Source organism: Thunnus thynnus, chromosome 12, assembly GCF_963924715.1.
Source record: "Thunnus thynnus chromosome 12, fThuThy2.1, whole genome shotgun sequence".
Classification (NCBI taxonomy): Eukaryota; Metazoa; Chordata; class Actinopteri; order Scombriformes; family Scombridae; genus Thunnus; species Thunnus thynnus.
The window spans coordinates 25,013,895-25,032,595 of record NC_089528.1 but is presented as its reverse complement, the minus strand read 5'-3'; the positions used below and the strand labels follow the sequence as shown (position 1 = coordinate 25,032,595).

At 39.7% G+C, this 18,701-nt stretch overlaps 1 protein-coding gene across 1 annotated transcript; it reads right to left on the bottom strand.

The window, feature by feature from the left end:
• Nucleotides 1–834: 834 nt before the first annotated feature.
• LOC137193518 (uncharacterized) lies at nucleotides 835–18,444 on the bottom strand. The gene is made up of 8 exons (XM_067604730.1): nucleotides 17,975–18,444; nucleotides 13,747–14,340; nucleotides 10,186–10,962; nucleotides 8,951–9,669; nucleotides 3,601–3,856; nucleotides 3,286–3,347; nucleotides 2,627–2,720; nucleotides 835–2,537 (listed from the first exon to the last, which is right to left on the bottom strand). Exons 1-8 carry the CDS (start codon nucleotides 18,210–18,212, stop codon nucleotides 1,474–1,476), a joined length of 3,804 nt encoding a protein of 1,267 aa, XP_067460831.1. The 5' UTR covers nucleotides 18,213–18,444; the 3' UTR covers nucleotides 835–1,473.
• Nucleotides 18,445–18,701: the final 257 nt, after the last annotated feature.

Genomic DNA, 18,701 nt, shown 5'->3' with positions numbered 1-18,701 from the left:
TACGCATATCAACCATATAGAACTTCTGCTTTGTATAGTAAGGTGGAGGGTGGAAAAGATTAAACAAAATCATCAAATAGTGAGCTAAAGGCAACCGGTATAGATTTATAATGAATCAAACAAAGATGACATGAATGAATTAAGTTCTGTACTGTTCTTAAGGTTGAATTTTACAATCTACCACCATCAAATACCACTTCAGTTCACAGTTCGGCTATAACTGGCACTTTCAATAATAAATACGGTTTTTAAAGTGTGAAGTTTCTTTTCCTGTTCAGGCTGCAGCTCCACAGTCACAGTTCTTTCACTCTCTGCACTGTTTTGTTTGAAAGGATGAGTTAGACTGCCCTCTGGTGCCATTTTATCTATCAGAGCGACACAACTACGAGGCTTGAATGATGCAGTATTTTTGAGTGGTGCTGAAACCATTTAAACAGTTAAAAGTTAAACAACGACAATTTTGATGATCCGTTAATCATTTATCAAGCAAAAAACTTACAAATATTCACTTGGTCCAGCTTCTCAAGTGTGAATATTGTGTGAGATTGTGCTTTGTTTCTGTTTCATTTCAATGCTTTTTTATATCCACAAGTATAGATAGTTTGAGGAACAAACATGTCTTAGTTATTGACAAGTGTGATCAAAGTGTCCAAAACTAGAAACGCTCTGAGAATCGAAACATGCTCTCATCTAAAATCTGCATGTTTTAAATTTAAAGCATAAATTTACTGAGACTTCACCTGAGAATCACTGACATTTGGTTAATACAGCAAACACATCCAGCTGATGACTTTAAACAACGCTTTAACGGAAATCATGACAAATAGCAAAGGATTGTGGGGAGAAATTTTATGGGAAAATCCAACTCAAAACAATAATCAAGCAGGTTTCTACCATTGTTGACATCAAAACATAAAACCTGAGAGGTCCTCCACTGGCTTTGAACGGGAAATCCACTTCATGGAGAATGCGGCTGTAAAGGGGAGAGTTTATGGGGTTTCAGTGCTGAGATGATGTACAGCTCATTTCTACAAGAGAGACTCAAAGAAACTGAGTTTAGAAGTGAAGGTCAGTATGCAGGTAACTAACAGGAAAGCTGCAGGGTTTTTGTTTGATTACACCACCTTTTAGGCCTTGTTTTTTTTTTTGGATTTCTAGCTTTAGAAGTGTGTTGGTGTCTTGCAAACACTGACTTGTGGGAAATCTGTTTACATGATTTAAATTTATGTTTTAATAATCATAAGACGTTAAAAGTATTTTTTTTTTTAAAAAAAAAGAAGCAAACGTTTTAAAATCCATCCCGATGGATTTTGCATAGTAAAATATACATTAAGATACAAAGTCTGTGAGCAATGCCACAATCTCGAGTCCCAACGAAAAACAAAAGAGCTGCCACTCACTGGCTTTGTGATTTGGCTTTGAAGGTCATTCGAGTCCTTTCACCTGAGTGACATCGCTCCACGCTCCTGCGCCTCAGCTGTACGTGTGGATGATTCTGTGCCGTTTCAAATGGTGCATCAGGATGAAGGTTTTCCCGCACTGGGCGCAGCTGTAGGGTCGTTCCCCGCTGTGTGTGCGCTGGTGGACCCTCAGGCTGCTCTGCTGCGTGAACCTCTTCCCGCACTGCCCGCAACCGTACGGCTTCTCGCCCGTGTGGGTCCGGTGGTGTATGCTGAGATGGGAAGAACACTGGAAACTCTTCCCACACACCGTGCACCAGAACGCCCTCTTTCTCTTGTGGCTCTGCTGGTGCAGCTTGAATTGGTGGAGGCGGGCGAACGTCTTTCCGCACTGCGAGCAAACATAGCCCCGCGCCGCGCCGGAGAGAGGTTTGTGGGGGGTGTGAGGGTGGTAGCTGCCCTGTGTGAGAGCGTTGTGCGAGTGCGATACCACCTGTCTATCCATGGCCGCAATCTCCCTCTCGGGGTGATCATCTGGCTGCCTTAAATGTGCAACATGTGAGGCGTTTCTCTGCGAGTAATTTTGTTCCTTCTGTCTGTCTTGCTGTGAAACGGCAACCTGAGGTCTGAGCTGAAAATTGGACGACTGCGGATCTTTCTGATACTCACTGTTGTATATCCCATTACACGGCCTCTGAGAGGACGACTGCTGGACATTAGCTGACTTGCCAGTGTTAGAAACGACGTGGGTATCCGAGTGGTCCGGGAATGTGTTGGAATACTCCTCTACTACACTGGAAAAGTCAGGAAAACCAGAGTCAATGTCGTTACCTTCAATTATGGATGACCAGAGCTGATTCTCCCTTTCATCCAGGGAAAAGTCTGCAGGAAGTTGATTCTGCTTCCCTGCACCGTGCTGGCATCTGTCCTGACTGAATCCTGATCGATTCTCCTCCTTCTCTGTCTTGACAGTCAAGTGAAGGCCACTGATCTCTCCTGCATGATGACTTGAGTTGTACAAGTCACTGAACTCTGAAGTCTTCTGTCTCACAACCTCTGGATGGGTTAACTGACGGTCTTCTTCGAGCTGCTGACTCTCTGGAGCATTGGCTGGATTAGGGTACTGTACAGCAGAACCTGCAGATCACATGTGTTAAGAGTAATGTAAGGAGCTGTGTTAGGTTTAACCAAAAAACATCATATTTTTCTTTTCTTTTTATACTCACCAATTAGTTCAGCAGAATCACTGATCCACAGCGCCTCGTCTGGACTCTCTTCTTTAATTGTGAACGATACGGTCGCATCTTCAATCTCTGGAAACTAGACAAAATGGGAAATATTAAAATATCAATAATAATAATAACAAGCATGCTCCAGACCAGTTAGGTGGCAATTCTGGGATTCTAAACAGGTTCATTAAAATAGAAACAGGATTCAGATAATGATCGGATAAACCTGCTTGGTGGCCCCAGGACAAAAATAAGCTGCTGGGCCCGTGTTCCCACCCCTCTCTGTGCATTATGTGCAATTATTCCTGGAATATTACATGGCCCCAGGTTTGCTGAGTGGTGATTTTACTAAACACATCTTAATTTAGTAATGTAAGCACACTATAAGTGGCAATAATGAAGGTCTCTAACCTAGATTTTGACACACAATCAGGTAATTAAGGATTTTTCCCTCTAGTAGTGCATATTCCCAAATAATTAATCAAACTAACAGCCACAAAGTGAACCTGGGGATTTTAGGTCCCCGGGACAGTTGCCCACTTTGGCCGGTGTGTAATCCAGCCTTGATTCAAGTACATCTGCAAACAGGTTTGTGTCCCTGAGTAATATTATTAACATAAATTAAAAGTTTTTGTGTTTTGAAAAATGAGACAGACCTTAATATCTCCTGTGGGATGTGGACAGTTGCCCACATCAGTTCCTCTGTCCATGTAGTTTTCTGGATGCAGAAAAGGAGGAAAATCAGTTCAGCAGTTGAAACTACATTTTCTTTTAAAAGCAGGAAATGACTCCATTCACATTAACAGAGAAATGACATTCATTAAGTAAGAATATAAAGCATTCCTGCCCTCTACTCATTTATCTACCTTTTTTTAATAAGACGATTAGGATTTGTGTTATCGCAATTTGATACTTGAAAACATGCATTAATAGTCAATTATAAACACAAATGAGGCTTTTGAGCATCTTACCAAACCCTCGCTGCAGCTGTGCGTGTTTATTCTCCATCATTAGTAATTTCCTCTGCAGCATCTCATTCTCGCTTTGCTTTCGGGATATTTCAAGATGCAAAAACGCACATTTGTCATCGACTAGTTTTGATATCTCTGCCACTGCTGCTTTAACCAAAACCTCCATTATTGAGGATAATTGGGTTTGGAAGGGAATGCACGCCATGTTAATCCATACAGGGTAATATGTGACAAAAAATACTAATAAAAATGTCCTTTATCGCAATGATTTCTTACAAATTGCAAGGATCGATGCACTAGAAAAATTTGGACATCCCTGTGCATTTCTTGCTAGCTGGAACCTTTCTTCCGTATGGCGGAGGGATCTACCGTAAATACCGCAGTACAGACGCAGTAGAATTACATATGAACAAGGAAGAGACGAGCTGATAGGAAATGATGGCCTTTGATTCTGTTTGCTATTACTTGAAGGTATTTCAGGTAAAACTATGAGTGACTTACCTTTTCTTTCTGTCAGAAAACCGCAATTCTTAAAAACAAACGACGATGAAGATGATTTATATTTATTTTATGTTTATATGTAAGGATAAAGAAATTGTAGTGAAGGAAATTTTATTTTCATGCATTTTTTTATTGTTTTATTGATATATTTTCTTAGATTCACTCAGTATTTCTGTGCAACAAAACACACGTGAATACGAACGAATAAATAATAAAAATAAAACCAAGTAAATGGCTATTTCAAAAGTCAATACTGCATTATGTGTACTTAACAGTATTATTGAAGCCTTGGACAATCATCAACACTGTGCTGCACTTTTCATAGATCTATCTAAAGCATTTGATTCAGTGGATCATACTATTTTACTTGAAAAACTACACTCGATTGGACCAGATGAACCGTCCATTAAATGGTTTCATGACTATCTCTCAGGTTGAACTCAGGAAGTATCTTCCAACAGTTCCAAGTCAAGTCCCCTAAACACTAGTATAGGTGTACCACAAGGGTCTACTCTTGATCCTCTTTAATTCATCATAAACAATATCATCAATATCATTTATACATTTCAGATCTTTCTCATCAAACATAAGCTTATTTTAAATTCTGGCAGAACTAAATGTATGCTATTCTCTAGGTCACTTGAGAGTATCCAGCCTACTGCCCATATCCATACCCCTGGCTGGATACCAGACTCACTTTTAAGACCCATGTTGAACACCTACCAAGCAAACTGAAGGTCAAAACTGGATTTTTGTATAGAAACAAACCATGTTTCTCTTCTGCTAGTTGAAAGACCATTGTACAATCTACAATTCTGTCTGTGCTAGATTATGGTGATATCATATATACGCATGCTGCTCCCTCTGTATCACAGTACACTGCCCTTCGTCACAGGTGATTAATTCCTTACTCACCATTTCATCTTAGACAGGTTGGATGGTGCTCCTTAACAAAGAGAGCACCATTGCATGGTATTGTTTATTTATAAGGCTCTACTGCAAAAACTCCCTGGTTACCTCTGCTCTCTGGTTACATTTAAACACAGTATTTACAATGTCAGGTCACAGGACATTTTAACATTAGCTGTACTTCTTGTTCACACTGAACTTGCTGTATATAAATGGAATGAGCTGCAAAAAAAATATGAAGTCTCTAATTTCACTCGAACATTTTAATAGGCTGTACTTATGTATTTGTAATCCTACTTGTAATTGCAACAGACTGACATTTAATGTTGAAGGCCTGTGACTTTTGAAATACAAAATTACAGTTGAAAGTACTGCATTATAAGTAGCCTACATTACCATCTTTACCGATTAAAGACAAGTTACTGGACTAATCTGCGATTTTTGACTCAAGAAATTTGACCCGAAGGATCTATATTGGGTCCTCTGCTTTTTAGTCAAGATCAAACCTCACACATTTTCCATGAATGTGGAAACCCTGGAGGAAAGAGAGGCAAGAGGAGAGAAGTAACAGAAGGAGGAAGGAGGAGGTGTGCAGGAAACATTCAACAATCATTTATTTGCACTGATCAATATTAAAATAAGCAGAGTGCCACACTCAACAATTCTTAATTTGGAATTTATTTGAAAATACAAAAAGCTAAACAAAGAAAATCAGATTTGTCATTATATATATTTTGGACCTGTATGTATATAACTGTAAAGGTCATGTGATACCTGTGAATCATGCTATACTGAGTACCCAACAGTTGACATTATTGATCGGTGATCTTGTGCAGTAAACCATTGGATTAAAGCAGACTGAAAACACTCATAAATTATGAAAGAACAAACTTAGAGGAATTTGAATTTGTCACACTGTTTTGCAAAGCAATAACACAGCAGTGGCAGTTAGAGGTTTGATTCCCATGTGAAAACGTAGGCACTCATACTGTACTATAAAGGGGTTTGAGTCACCCTGTCGACCCTGGACGGTAGGCTTAGCTGGACTGTTAGTTTTGTCAAACTATTTTAATGACCTCTTCAAGTCCAGCCACCTGCTACAAACAAATGCAAACTGTGTTGTTCATTCAGGACCTTTAGCAATTTACTCAACCAGAGTAATGGCTTTTTGTATTAGTTATCTAGTTGTAATGCATTTTATCAGATAGCCTTATCACTGACATTAAACCAGGGCATTCTTTGACTGAAATGTATTTTGCAGGAGATATTTTTACAAAGTGAACTACAAAACCAAAAGAGAAGTCCCAAATTCTAAGACTTTTTCAAACTCTTCATAACTATAGGAACCCTGTTTAGCAGTGAGGTATTTCATATTTCTTTAAGAAGTTACATATAAAGCCCAGTTTCCAGCATAATAGTTCAATATTTAGTATATATCTCTATAGTTGCATCTTTGCTTTCCCCATGGCAAACATTACCATGTTGTCTGTTACCATTTTTGGTAGCAGTTGCTTTAAATTAGCCTTTTGAAAGACCAAAGCAACATAATATTGTAATAATATTATCAAGACATATTTACATGCAACTTTGAAGGCAATAGTAATTTGAGGTATACAGTACATTGTTGTATGAGGACAGTTCAGTTTGATTTAAATTAGGATTTTCATCTCTAGGAATATTTCCAACTCTGGCCTTCTACATGTGCCCTCGCTACATCCCCCTCAAAATGAGAACTAGGTATTAATCTATATTTTAAGATACAGTACACTGATGTGGATCCACACAAAGCTGTGTGTTACAACAACAGTCAGCAGTGGCAAGATGTCTTCTTTAAAGCTTGATCAAAACTGTCCTATAGACTTTTTTCATGTTTTTTATTTAAAAATGCCATGGTAAAAAAAAAAGCTTGATAAAGAAACTTGATATGCTAAATTCATGCACTTTGCAGATATTGTAATTTGTATTGATTCAGACAAACTCCACTTAATATTGTTTGTCACCAAGGATTTTTTTTTTTGCATATCATTGAACCCTAACCTACACTAAAGAAACAAAAAACTTAAACTTTGTTACTGATCCATGTTATTAACTGATTTGTCTATTTATATATTTTTTTTAAATACACAGATTGTATATTCTGGACGATCATGAGAATTTTGATTAATTTCGAATCAGGAAAATTCTTTCTATTCCTTGCAATATAAAGAAATAATCAGTGTTTCAAAAAAGAATAACAGTGTGGTTCTATATGAGGGTGACGCTTGATTAGTTGGACTAATAATCCTTCAATTACCCGAACAGTCTACAGTGATAAAATACAGTACTTTTAGCATAGATATGAATATCTTTGACTGGTTTACATTTTATGTTCTTAACTTGTTCTGTGAAAATAGCAGCAGCACAGCAAAAACCCAATATTTCAGTTAGTGCTGTGACTCAGCATTCACGCATTCTTGAAACACTGAAAAGTATCATTAAAATAATTTCAGGAAAGTGAAACTAGTGATCAGTCTGAGCAACAGCTTTGGCTGTAAACCAGCAAACGTCCGGCTTCAAATGCCACTTAAAACAACACTCGGCATTGTTTGGTTTCTCTCCGATAGTAATTAAGTCATTATCAAAGCCACTCAAACGCTAAATATGGGCCAACTCAGAGCAAGTAGAGAACAATTGTGTTTACTGTCTATGCCAATGGAAGGTGGAGGAGGTCATAGAGGCAGGAGGACATTTGTGCAAAGTGTAATAAATTTTGCTCTCACTGCAAATAAGATTGCTGAGGATATGCATTTAATCAGCACTGCAGTGAGAAAAGTGATGTTGTTCTTCTGCTATAGCCTTTGGAAGTTTTGGGACATGTCAAGTATTTGTTTTAGACCATGAACTGTCAACCATGACAGAATGGTCTTGTGCACATTGCCTGAATACAATGAAGCCTGGTGGCAAATCACGTACGAGGGAGGACCCAAAAGTTCCCAGAATTGTTAAAAAAAAATGTCATTATAAATCTCACAGTAGTACCTTTCTCATCCCCTTTAAAAGTACTGTCCTTGAGATGTGATACACTCATTCCAGAGCTTCGCCCATCCCTGGAAACATTTCCTGTAGTCTTTTTTGTCACAATGTCCAGAGCCTCCTGCATTTCTCCTTGGATTTCTTCCAAGGACGCAAATCTTTTCCCTTTCAGTCCCAATTTTAGTTTCACCAAGCTGCAGGTATACACTCCCTCCAACAACTACACCCTACTCGTGTGCTATTGATGGCTTCTGGGAATTTTTGGGTCCCCCCCCCTTGTATTCTTCTTGTGCACACTAGAAATTAGTTTATTCCATGTGCAGTTTAAAGGGGACCTTTTATGTTTTTTCTTATTTTGTCATAACATTGGATGTTCATGTTAAACATGACCAGTGTCAAATAATGAGGTAAATGTATGTAGAAGTAATCCCTCTTAGAAAAAAGCACCAGCTTCAGACTGCTCTGGACGCTCTTCTTCCAACGAAGCTCTGCTAATTTGTTGAGGAACACATTTCATTTCCTGTAAATTCTTCAGAATAAAAGTCTCCCATTATATAGTCATTTAAAAGCTTTTAATATGAAGCAAAACAGGAAATGCTGGGTTTGCATCAGCAGTAACTTAACACAACTCTGATACAGCTGCCCCTCGGCCAATCAGAACTGAGTGGGCTCATCGGGAGGGGGGCCTTAAAGAGACAGGAGCCAAGTCTGCCTGTTAGAGACAGAGGCTGGACTGAGGGGGCTGCATAATCGGCCAGTATAAGATAAATATGGAGTTTTTTGAACTGTGAATCATACAAAGCTACTCTAGTGGAGTCACAAAAGAAAAATATAGAGTAGGAAATGAACATAATAGGTCCTCTTTAAGGTGCAATTTCAAAATGTCCGTCTGATTCAAAATCTTACCACATATCTCACAGCTGAATTATTGCTCAGTGATATTTTTACACTGGTGTTTTTGAAATAAACTGAAACTGTCAAAGCTTTTCCCACAAGTTGAGCATATAAAGCAGTTTTGCCTGGTGGCATCTCCACTGCAGTTATTCTCACAGTTGCCTGAGTCAGTCATATTAAAGTCAAATACACCTCCCTCCTGGGTCCTATCACTACCTGCTGTGTACTCATTCACAGACACCTCTTGTGTAACATGTTGATCTCGCAGCTCAGGTGCTAAAGTCATGTCAGAGCTTCTACATTGTATTCCCATTAGTGGATTGTGCATCATTTCCACCTTTTCTTTGTCATCTAGAAAAGGCAGATCCTTGAAAGGTGATATATATTCTCTCTGGTCATTTGCTGCTCCAGCAGCAGGATTGAGGTGATACTTAACGTCATGTAAAAATACACAGACAGACTGTTCAGTGGCATCATCCCTCCTCTCTGTCCCAGTTGTCCATAGCTGACTTTGGTCTGGTGCTGCTGTGGCGTCATCATTCCCTGTCTGACTTAGAGTCTGAAAATCTTTACTATCGGGCTCCAGCTTTACCATTACCACTTGTTCGCAAAGTGTCTCGTTGTACGTGGAGCCGGATAGCTGTTCGTCTAAAGCTGCCAGTCCAGTCTTGGGCTCTGCCAGGTGCTCCAACGGTTGATTATCAGGCATTGTAAACATCATGTGATGTGCCTCCAGCAGTTCTGTGTTCTCCCCTTTTTTAAAGAAAGCAACAGAATTAAATGAGCGATGAATATTTACAAGTTTGCTTGTGTGCTTTTAAAATATATACAGGAGTGGGGCTTTAAGCAGTCTTGACCAAGATACGGATTTAGAGAAATGGTCATGGAGTTAAAAATTGATATTTTACCTAAATTGCCTAAATTATACTGTCAATTTAGTATTTTCTCTTAAAGAGTTCTATTCCAAGACAACCTTTTGGAAAAGTTAAAAGTAAAAAAGTTATTCAGCAAATATTTTGAAAAAAAAAAAAATCACTGGTTCTATGAACAACATTTTTTGGATCTTGGACTGTTGGTTTGACAATAAAATTTGAATATGGCATCTAGGGCTAAAGGAAAATGTCATGGGATTTTTTTTTTTTTACTATTTTCTGACATTTTATGGACTAAATGATTGATCAGTTAAATGAGAAAATAACAGACCAATTTATCGTGGTGAAAATAATTGCCCAAGTCAATACATTATCCTGAAGGGCCCTGTTCTCTTACCATTTCTGTGCGTCTTCATGTGGCCCTTGAGGCTACTCTTCTGATTGAAGCACCTCCCACAGATATGGCAGCCGTATGGCTTCTCCCCAGTGTGAATTCGTAAATGTCTCTCAAGGTGCCCTCCACGCTCAAAGACCTTGCCACAGTACGAGCAGATGAAGCATTTCTTTGGTTTGATCACCTGGAAAGACCTGCTTCTCCTCTGTCGATGGTGATCCAGTGAGTCCCCCTGCAGACCAGGCAGGCCGGCGTGAACAGCTTCACTTGGAAGCAAGAGTGTTTCTGAGGACCCATACGGTGGCTGGGACATCATGCTGTTTTTGAGTTCCCCAAACGGTTTCCCCTGAAAGGGGAAGTTGCTATGGGAAGCCTCTACTTGCGGTGGGAGTAACTGAGCCATCCCTGGGAAGGACATCATATTCTGTCCTGAACTGCCCAGATATTCTGTGCTACTCATCTCAGAGTTGTTTTGCCCTTGTAACCTGGACATCCATTGTTGGCTGTCTCTCTCAAATGCTGTGAAGTTCTCCCTGAGGTCATCTACACCTTCCCTTATCTGTCCGTTTTCTCCAAGAAATAGTGGTTGCGCTATATTTTCCTCCATAGGCTCAGATTTGACCTGTACTGGTGCTGGAGGAGTGTCCTCAATCTTAGGTAGGCCATCCTCAGCGGTGCTGTGGCTCTCTCCCTCAGAGTGACGAGTATCAGTACCTGGCTTCTCCTCAGGAACCGGTTTCTGTTCGGCCACTTGGATCTCAACTGGTCTTGGCTGAATACCTGTTTAAGTAGAAAGAAGTCCTCATTATTTTACCATCCATGTCTAAGAGGTGAAAAGCATTTGACTGTTAATTCTTCAAGTTTTAAAATATAAACAACTTTATTGTCCACCTTTATAGCACAAAAGTAGAAATTTGTCTTCAGCTTGCATGACGATCAACATCAGATTTCACATCATAAACATCAAAAGCAGTAAGTAAAAACATTTAAATACAATATATTAGGTAGAATTTTGTAAAAAAAAAAAAAAAAAAAAAGGAAGGAATAAAATATTTGAAATAATTTAAGACTAATTTAGTAAAGTAACAATATTGACATATCCATTAATTACCAGTTTAACTGATGTATGGCATGGGATGATGGATTTTTTATAGATATTTTTCTTTGCACAGTGTCTCTGTACCATCACCCCGAATGCAGGAACTGAAAGTTATGATTCAGGGGATAGCATGAATCCTCTAAGACTCTAAGTCATTTGTGCAACTGGTTTGTCATGGTGATAAACTAACAGGTTCTGTTAACAGGCTGATATTGCACTACCAAGTTTGACTGTTCTGGAGAGTTTGGCCTTGTTTTTGACAAGCAAGTATGTGAACCGGGACACAATGTTCAAAAAGACGATGTCTGCTAAACTCGTAAGTGGTTTGTAAATACATGTTATAACTTTTTAAATGAAATAAACCATTAACCTTCAGGGAAAAAGAGAATAGGCAGCATGTCACACATCAAATGCTATATTTATATAGTATCTAATGAGATTGTTCAGGCATTCATCTGCCAACTGCAATGATCACGAGTAGAGATGCATCAGTATCTTAGGTGGCTTACCACTTCTGCTAAACAATTTCCTGGGGAAAACCCTGAAAATGTACAATTTGTTCAGAGGGAAATGTACATCTTGTCTTCATTCATACAAGCGTTCTTTAGAGGGGTTCGAGGAGAAAATTGCAGGATTTTTATTGCCTGTGCAGAAAGGACATAAAAGACCAGGCCCTCTTATGTGCCACCCCGGCTCACACAGCTGTCAGCGGGACACTTTAAAGTCACCATCCCCCCCTTCACTGTCGTCTCAACCAATTTTTTTTCTCTGCTGACTGTGACACCGAGGAATGTCACAACCAAAGACTTCCAACTGTGAAGTGAACCAAGACTGCAAGTCAGAAAATAAAAATAACACAAGAATAAATATAAGAAGCTACAGTGTCAGGGAGATGTGGTGGACCTTAGACTTTTTAAGAGCAGGGCCCAACCGATACTTTGGGGCCGATGCCGATACCAATATCAAGGAGTAAAAAAATTCTGCTATCAATATATCAGCTGATAATCTTATATACACAGAATATAGAAATACATAAACACACATTTTTTGCAAGGATCCTTCTAACGTTGTTGTCAAACACTTGTGATAAAGCTATGTAATGTTTTACAGTTTAACAATAAAATTTATTTTATAAAATGACATCAGTGCACTGAAACAGTTCACTGGGAATTTAATAATTATAAATTACTATAAATAAAAAAACAGAACAAAAAACATATGTACATATATATTAAATTTGAATTAAGAAAAAGGATCAAATATACATAAAATGTTCCCTACATAACTTTAAAAAAATTAAAATATTGGCACATATCAGACAATATATACGCAGATACTGATATCTGTGTGTGCCAATAATATTGGCTGATATATCGGTCAGTCTCTACTTAAGAGATACATTTTTGCTTCTCTGCAACAGTTTTCTTACAAAACAGCTACAGACCTAAAATAAGAATTAGTGTAAAGGTCCTAGTATTTCAAAGAGAATCAAATAATGAATACAGTTAAGAATAAATACACTAACAGTGAGCAAGAGACGCTATGTTTTCAAGGTTTGATTCCCCTCACAATCCTTAAAGAGGACATATCATGCTTTTTGTCATTTTCTGTTATTTTTACAGTTATGATGTCAAATGTTAAACATGGACGAAGGTCTAAAACTTGAGGTGAATGTATGTAAAAATGCTCCCTGCAAGTCAAAACACTTCATTTGCAACGTTACCTCTACATCCTCCTCTAACGACGTCAGATTGTATCAAACAGTCGTCTGTTCTGTGGCCTTTGTTGCTAAAGTTGTTCACATTGTCCGCTTGCATATTTCGGATTGTATTGGGGCTCGAGTACGTACAGATGTATTTGAGAAGTTTCCGTTTCGAGTAAAGAACGAGAAAAAGAAATGAATTCCTATTACAGCTGTTTGTTTATGTAGCCAATCAGAATAGGGCAGGCTCATCAGGAGGAAGGCCTTAAAGAGACAGGAGCTAACAGGCCTGTTTAAGACAGAGGCTGAAATGAGGGGCTGCATTAAGAGACAGTATAAGATAAATAAGGAGTTGTTTTTTAACTGTAAATCATGCAAAATATTCCAGTACAGCCCCAGAATATGAATACAGACCTGGAAATATGCACGATATGTCCCCTTTAAATACCCAGCAGCTCCAGTTTTGAAAGTCATAACCTCCCAGTGCAGGAAAACTTTTTTAAAATTTCTTCTCAAACATTTATCAAAGGAACACTGCCTCAGCACACAGACTGTTTTGCGTGTACATCAAGCTCTCTGACACTTGAAAGCTGCCAAGTACACTCAGTCTTCAGACTCAGAGGACAAAGCACTTTGCTCAAGGGCAACTCTAAAAAGCAGCTGTTAAAAAAAAAAAAAAAGGAGGATCAGAGCTTTTTTATGCTCTCCACAAACTTATTTCTCATCTAGTTCAATCCAAACAACAATAAAGCATTTTACTTACATCTTCGGTGAATCTTTGTGTGCTCTTTGAGGCTACACTTCTGATTGAAGCGTCTCCCACATATCTCGCAGTGGTACGGTTTCTCACCGGTGTGAATCCTTTTATGCCTCTCGAGGTGCCCGGCACGCTCGAAACATTTACCGCAATACGGACAGATGAAGCCTTTCTTAAACATTAACCTCTTCACCGTCCTCCTCCGTACCGTGTTGTACAAGTTACGGTACTGACTGTAACCCAGCAGCCCTCGGCTGAACGGGCTTTGCTGGAACCCGCCGGAGCTGCTGCACGACACGGCTAGTCCGGTGTCCAGAGAGGATTCGGGAAGACACAGCTGGGAGTTTTGCCCTAAATTTAGATCGTCTGAGTTGTTGCGTTCCATCTCAGTTTGTGTCGCTGGTCTCCACTGTGCAAGGTCCCTCTCATACAAACCCAGCTCTTCTCCCAGCTGGCCGGGTTGTCCTCTGGCCTCTTCACCTCCCTCTTCCACGGGTTCGCATTTCACCTGCACCTCAGGTATCGACAGGCTGTTTTGGTCCTTATCAGCGTGCACCTTTTCCAGCAAAGTCCTCTCCTCCCCAGTGACGCTCTGACCATCTGTGGAAAGACAATGGTACAGTTGTAGTTATGAAAAGGTCGTCCAAAGGCTACTTGACACAAATCCTATAATTATTTTCGTATAATATATTGGTGGTTTACTTTATTCTGACATATCTGTGGCACCACAGTAAAGGGGGGAACAATGGTACTGACTACACATAATTCAAAGCTGAGGTGGAGTCACATAAGTGTCTGAATCATTCCAGTAAAACACCTGTTATGGTCCTTTACTGGGTCTTAACAGTTTTATTTTGCACTGTTCCATTTTTTTAAAAAAGAAAACCAAAGAAACAAGCATAGCGTCCATCACTTGAACTCACTTTAAAGTGAGTTCAAACCATTTCTAAAAAAGGTGACACATGTAAGAGAAACACAGAAACGGCAACGTGGTCCTCTGCTGTCACGTTATATAACAGGAGACGACTTTTGGAGTTTTAACATTTGTAAAACACAATATAGGTAGAGCCTCAAACCTGGACGTTCTGAAACCATCAACAATTCATCACTAAATGACTTTTAATTTATTAATCATTATTTATGAGGGAAAAATGTCAAACATTTTCTTATTCCAGCATCACAATGTGAGGATTTGCTGCTTGTCTTTGTTTTATATAATTTGAAATTGAATATATTTGGGTTCCAGACTGTAAGTCTAACAAAACAAACAATCTAAAGACGTCACTTTGTGCTCTTGGAAAATATTGATGGCCTGTTTTTACATTTTACAGATTAAACAATTAATTAATTACCTGTAAAAAAAAAAATACTGGACAGATTACACAATAATGAGAATAATCATTAATTTCTACCCCTACATACATGAGTGATTACGCCTACACCCGTCACACAGTATTTTGGCAGTGCTAATGGAGGAGATTAAAGGCAGAAAAGACAAGAGCACAAAACAACAATCCCTTTATGAAAAGGACATAACTTGAAAGCCTTTATTTAATGCAACTAAAATAGGCCAATAGGCCAGTATTGGCAATATCATGCTGTATGTACTGCATCTACATCCCTGTTACGATCCTTTTTTCAGTGTGCTGGTTCTGCTCCAGGAGTTATTTATTGAGACTAACCCCAGCAGACAGACTGACAGATCCTTGCGGAGGTGTGGAGGTGATGAGGTTGGAGAACAAGGGTGGCCCCACATTACTGTATTCTTTCAACTGGTTTGTGCTAATTTAACTGAGAATTTGTTCTGATATAGGCTATTCACCACCAGCCTCAACATGAGTCCTGCTTTACTGCTGGACCTTGAGGCCGATGAAGCCATGAAGAGGGCCCCTGTGTCAAAATATCTTTTTAAAACATTCATTGGTTCAGTTTTGAGGGGATGTGGTTTTTCCAAAACTTGAGATGAACGTATGTAAAATGCTCCATGCAAGTCAAAAGCCAGGGCTTCAGCCTGCTCTGAACGCTGCGTTTGCAATATTACTTCTACTTCATCCTCTATATCCTCCTCAGGATGGCGTCAGATTGTTCGCCAAGCCCCCGGGAACAACGCCGGGCTGTGAAGCCAATTGGACGGAGATAGCTGCCAAACCGTGTAATCCCAGGTCCGTCACGCACACTGGTTCAAAAAGCGATTTTCACGCACACAAACATTGGAAACGGAGCAGCTGTAAAATGTTGAATGAATTTTTCTGAGCGTCACAACACTCGCAAAATGACTCATTTTATAATCGGAATCTGATCCAGTTGGCCAGATAACATTTGGAAAGTTTAGCTAAAAAGGAGGGAGGCGTCCTGAAGCCGTATGCAGACCAAATAAGGCACCAGTCCTCCCAATCATTTGAACGGGGGTAGAGTGTTTCCGCTGCAAGCATTTTTTGAACTTTTGGAGAAACGCAACCCGACGTCACTGCAGCTGAAGGCTGCAGCGGCCAATCACAGCCGGAGATCAGACTGATCAGAGCAGGAAACTCTGCCATGAGGGAGTACAAAGACGTTACTGGGAGGAGGGGAGGACATTTCTCTTCGTTTGATAACGTTGAAAGAAAAGTTAAGACTTTTCTGTCCCGACTTATTTTAAAAAAGACAAGAGAAAGAGAGAGCAGCTGTGGTCGAGCGAGCTAGGGACTGAATGAAGAGAGGGAGCGCTAGTAGGGAGTTATTTATATAAAACGTTATTTTTTGAAGAATATTTCTTGAGAGTGAATCAAGATCTGACCTGGACATAACATTTGGACGACACATCTGACCAATAAGCAGAGTGAACGTTCTCACGTGGTTTCTAGTCATGCATTTTGGTTCAATTGGATTTTTCTCTATGAAAAGAAACCGAACCAAGTTTACCAACTCATCCACTGATCTGGCCCAGAGAAAAGAAACTGTAGGTTTGAAATCGAACCACAGGCAGAGGATATAGACCTGAAAATGAGCATGATACGTCCCTGCTGATGTGTAAAAACCAAATGACCACACAGAGAACCTGGGGCCTGGTACTGTTCCAGCAGAGAAAAAACCGTACACAGTCCAAAGAAAGGGGGAGAAACTGGGAGTTAAAGGGAACCCAGAACTTAATTTTCACCCCGGGGCATCTAATCAGGTTACTGCGGCAATGGTGGTGAATATCCTCACCAACCTTTGAAACCTCAAGATCAGATGGGTGATAAGAAAACACAGGTTTCTGCTCCCTCACATCAGTTTCTGAGTGAGCAGCTGCAATGTGTGATGTGTGGCCAGTGATGGAAAGTAACTTAGTACATTTACTCAAGTACTGTACTTAAGTATAATTTTGAGGTACTTGTACTTTACTTGAGTATTTCTATTTTGTGCTACTTTATACTTCCACTCCACTACATTTCAGAGAGACTTTCTACTCCACTACATTTATTTGACAGCTTTAGTTACTTTTCAGATGAAGATTTGACACAATGGATAATAGAACAAGCTTTTAAAATACAACACATTATTAAAGATGAAACCAGTGGTTTCCAACCTTTTTGAATTTTGACGTCTTATAAAAAGCAGTGTGTAGTCAGGGTCACATTTCAGATGTCTATGAGTTGTTAACAGCTCCACCAAACAGTGATTTTTCCCTCTAAACTTCTCACATGGTTTCATTTCAATAAATGTTCAAATGATGCAATATTTCACCAATAATCAAAGATTAGAGAAAAAGTCCAAAAACTGAAAACAGATTTGTGAATCAGAACTTTGTTTTTTCTTCTTTTCTCTCCCATTAATCATCTCACGACCCCTCAGAATTATCTGCTGACCCTTTGGAGGGGCCCCGACCCCTAGGTTGGGAACCACTGGATTAAACTAGCTAACTGTATATAAAGTAGTTGAAACTAGCTCCACCTCCAGCAGCTACAACAGTAACATGCTGCTCTAACACTGATGCTTTAATATTGATAATCTAATGATGTCATATATAATAATATATCAGTCAGAGGGACCAAATCACTACTTTTACTGCAATACTTGAACTACATTTTACTGATAATACTTATGTTTGTTTACTTATGTAGGATTTTCCATGCAGGATATTTCTTCCACCACTGTGTGTGAGTGTACCTCAGATTTATACCAAGTTAACATGGTAGACTAGTGTGTTTTGGGTGTGTGTGTGTGTGTGTGTGTGTGTGTGTGTGTGTGTGTGTGTGTGTCAGGTCCATCTTACCATCTCTCCTGTGTGTTGCAGGTCGCTGGGTCACCCTCTCCTGCGCTGCTCTCAGCTCGCTGTGCAAAAGCTCGATGTTGCTCTTCAGCTTCTTGATCTCGTTTTCACGCTGGCACATCTCCAGCCGCAACACCACCTCACCATCCTCCACAACTTTGGAGATTTCTGCCACGGCTGCTTTGGACAGGGCATCGATAATGGAGGCAATTTGAGTCCGCAGAGCAACGCTGCTCAACATTATTATAAAGCAACCGAGTGACTGAGAAGCCTGAACTCTGACGCGGCGCTGAGGCTGCAAGTTGGTGCCGCTGATGATGATACGCTCGAAACGGACCACTCGACACTGTATCGACCTTACAAAGCAACAGCGGAAAGATGTTTCGATGCCTCGCTTTACCACGCCAAAAATCACGTGACCACCCCAAACGAGGCGTCGTTACGTCACGCTCGTACCAAAGGGGGTGCCACCTTCTTTGTTTAAAGGACCAGTGTGTAAGATTTAGTTGCATCTAGCAGAGGGGACTTTGCAGAAATTGAATATAATATTCATAAGTATGTTTTAAATAGTGTATAATCAGCTGAAGATAAGAACCATTGTGTTTTCATTACCTTAGAATAAACCCTTTATTTCTAGGTAGGGAGCAGGTCCTCTTCATGGATGTATAATAAGAGCTAGATAGGGCGCCGCTGCTCAGCCTTGCAGCCAATTTTTCCCAGTGGCCACTCG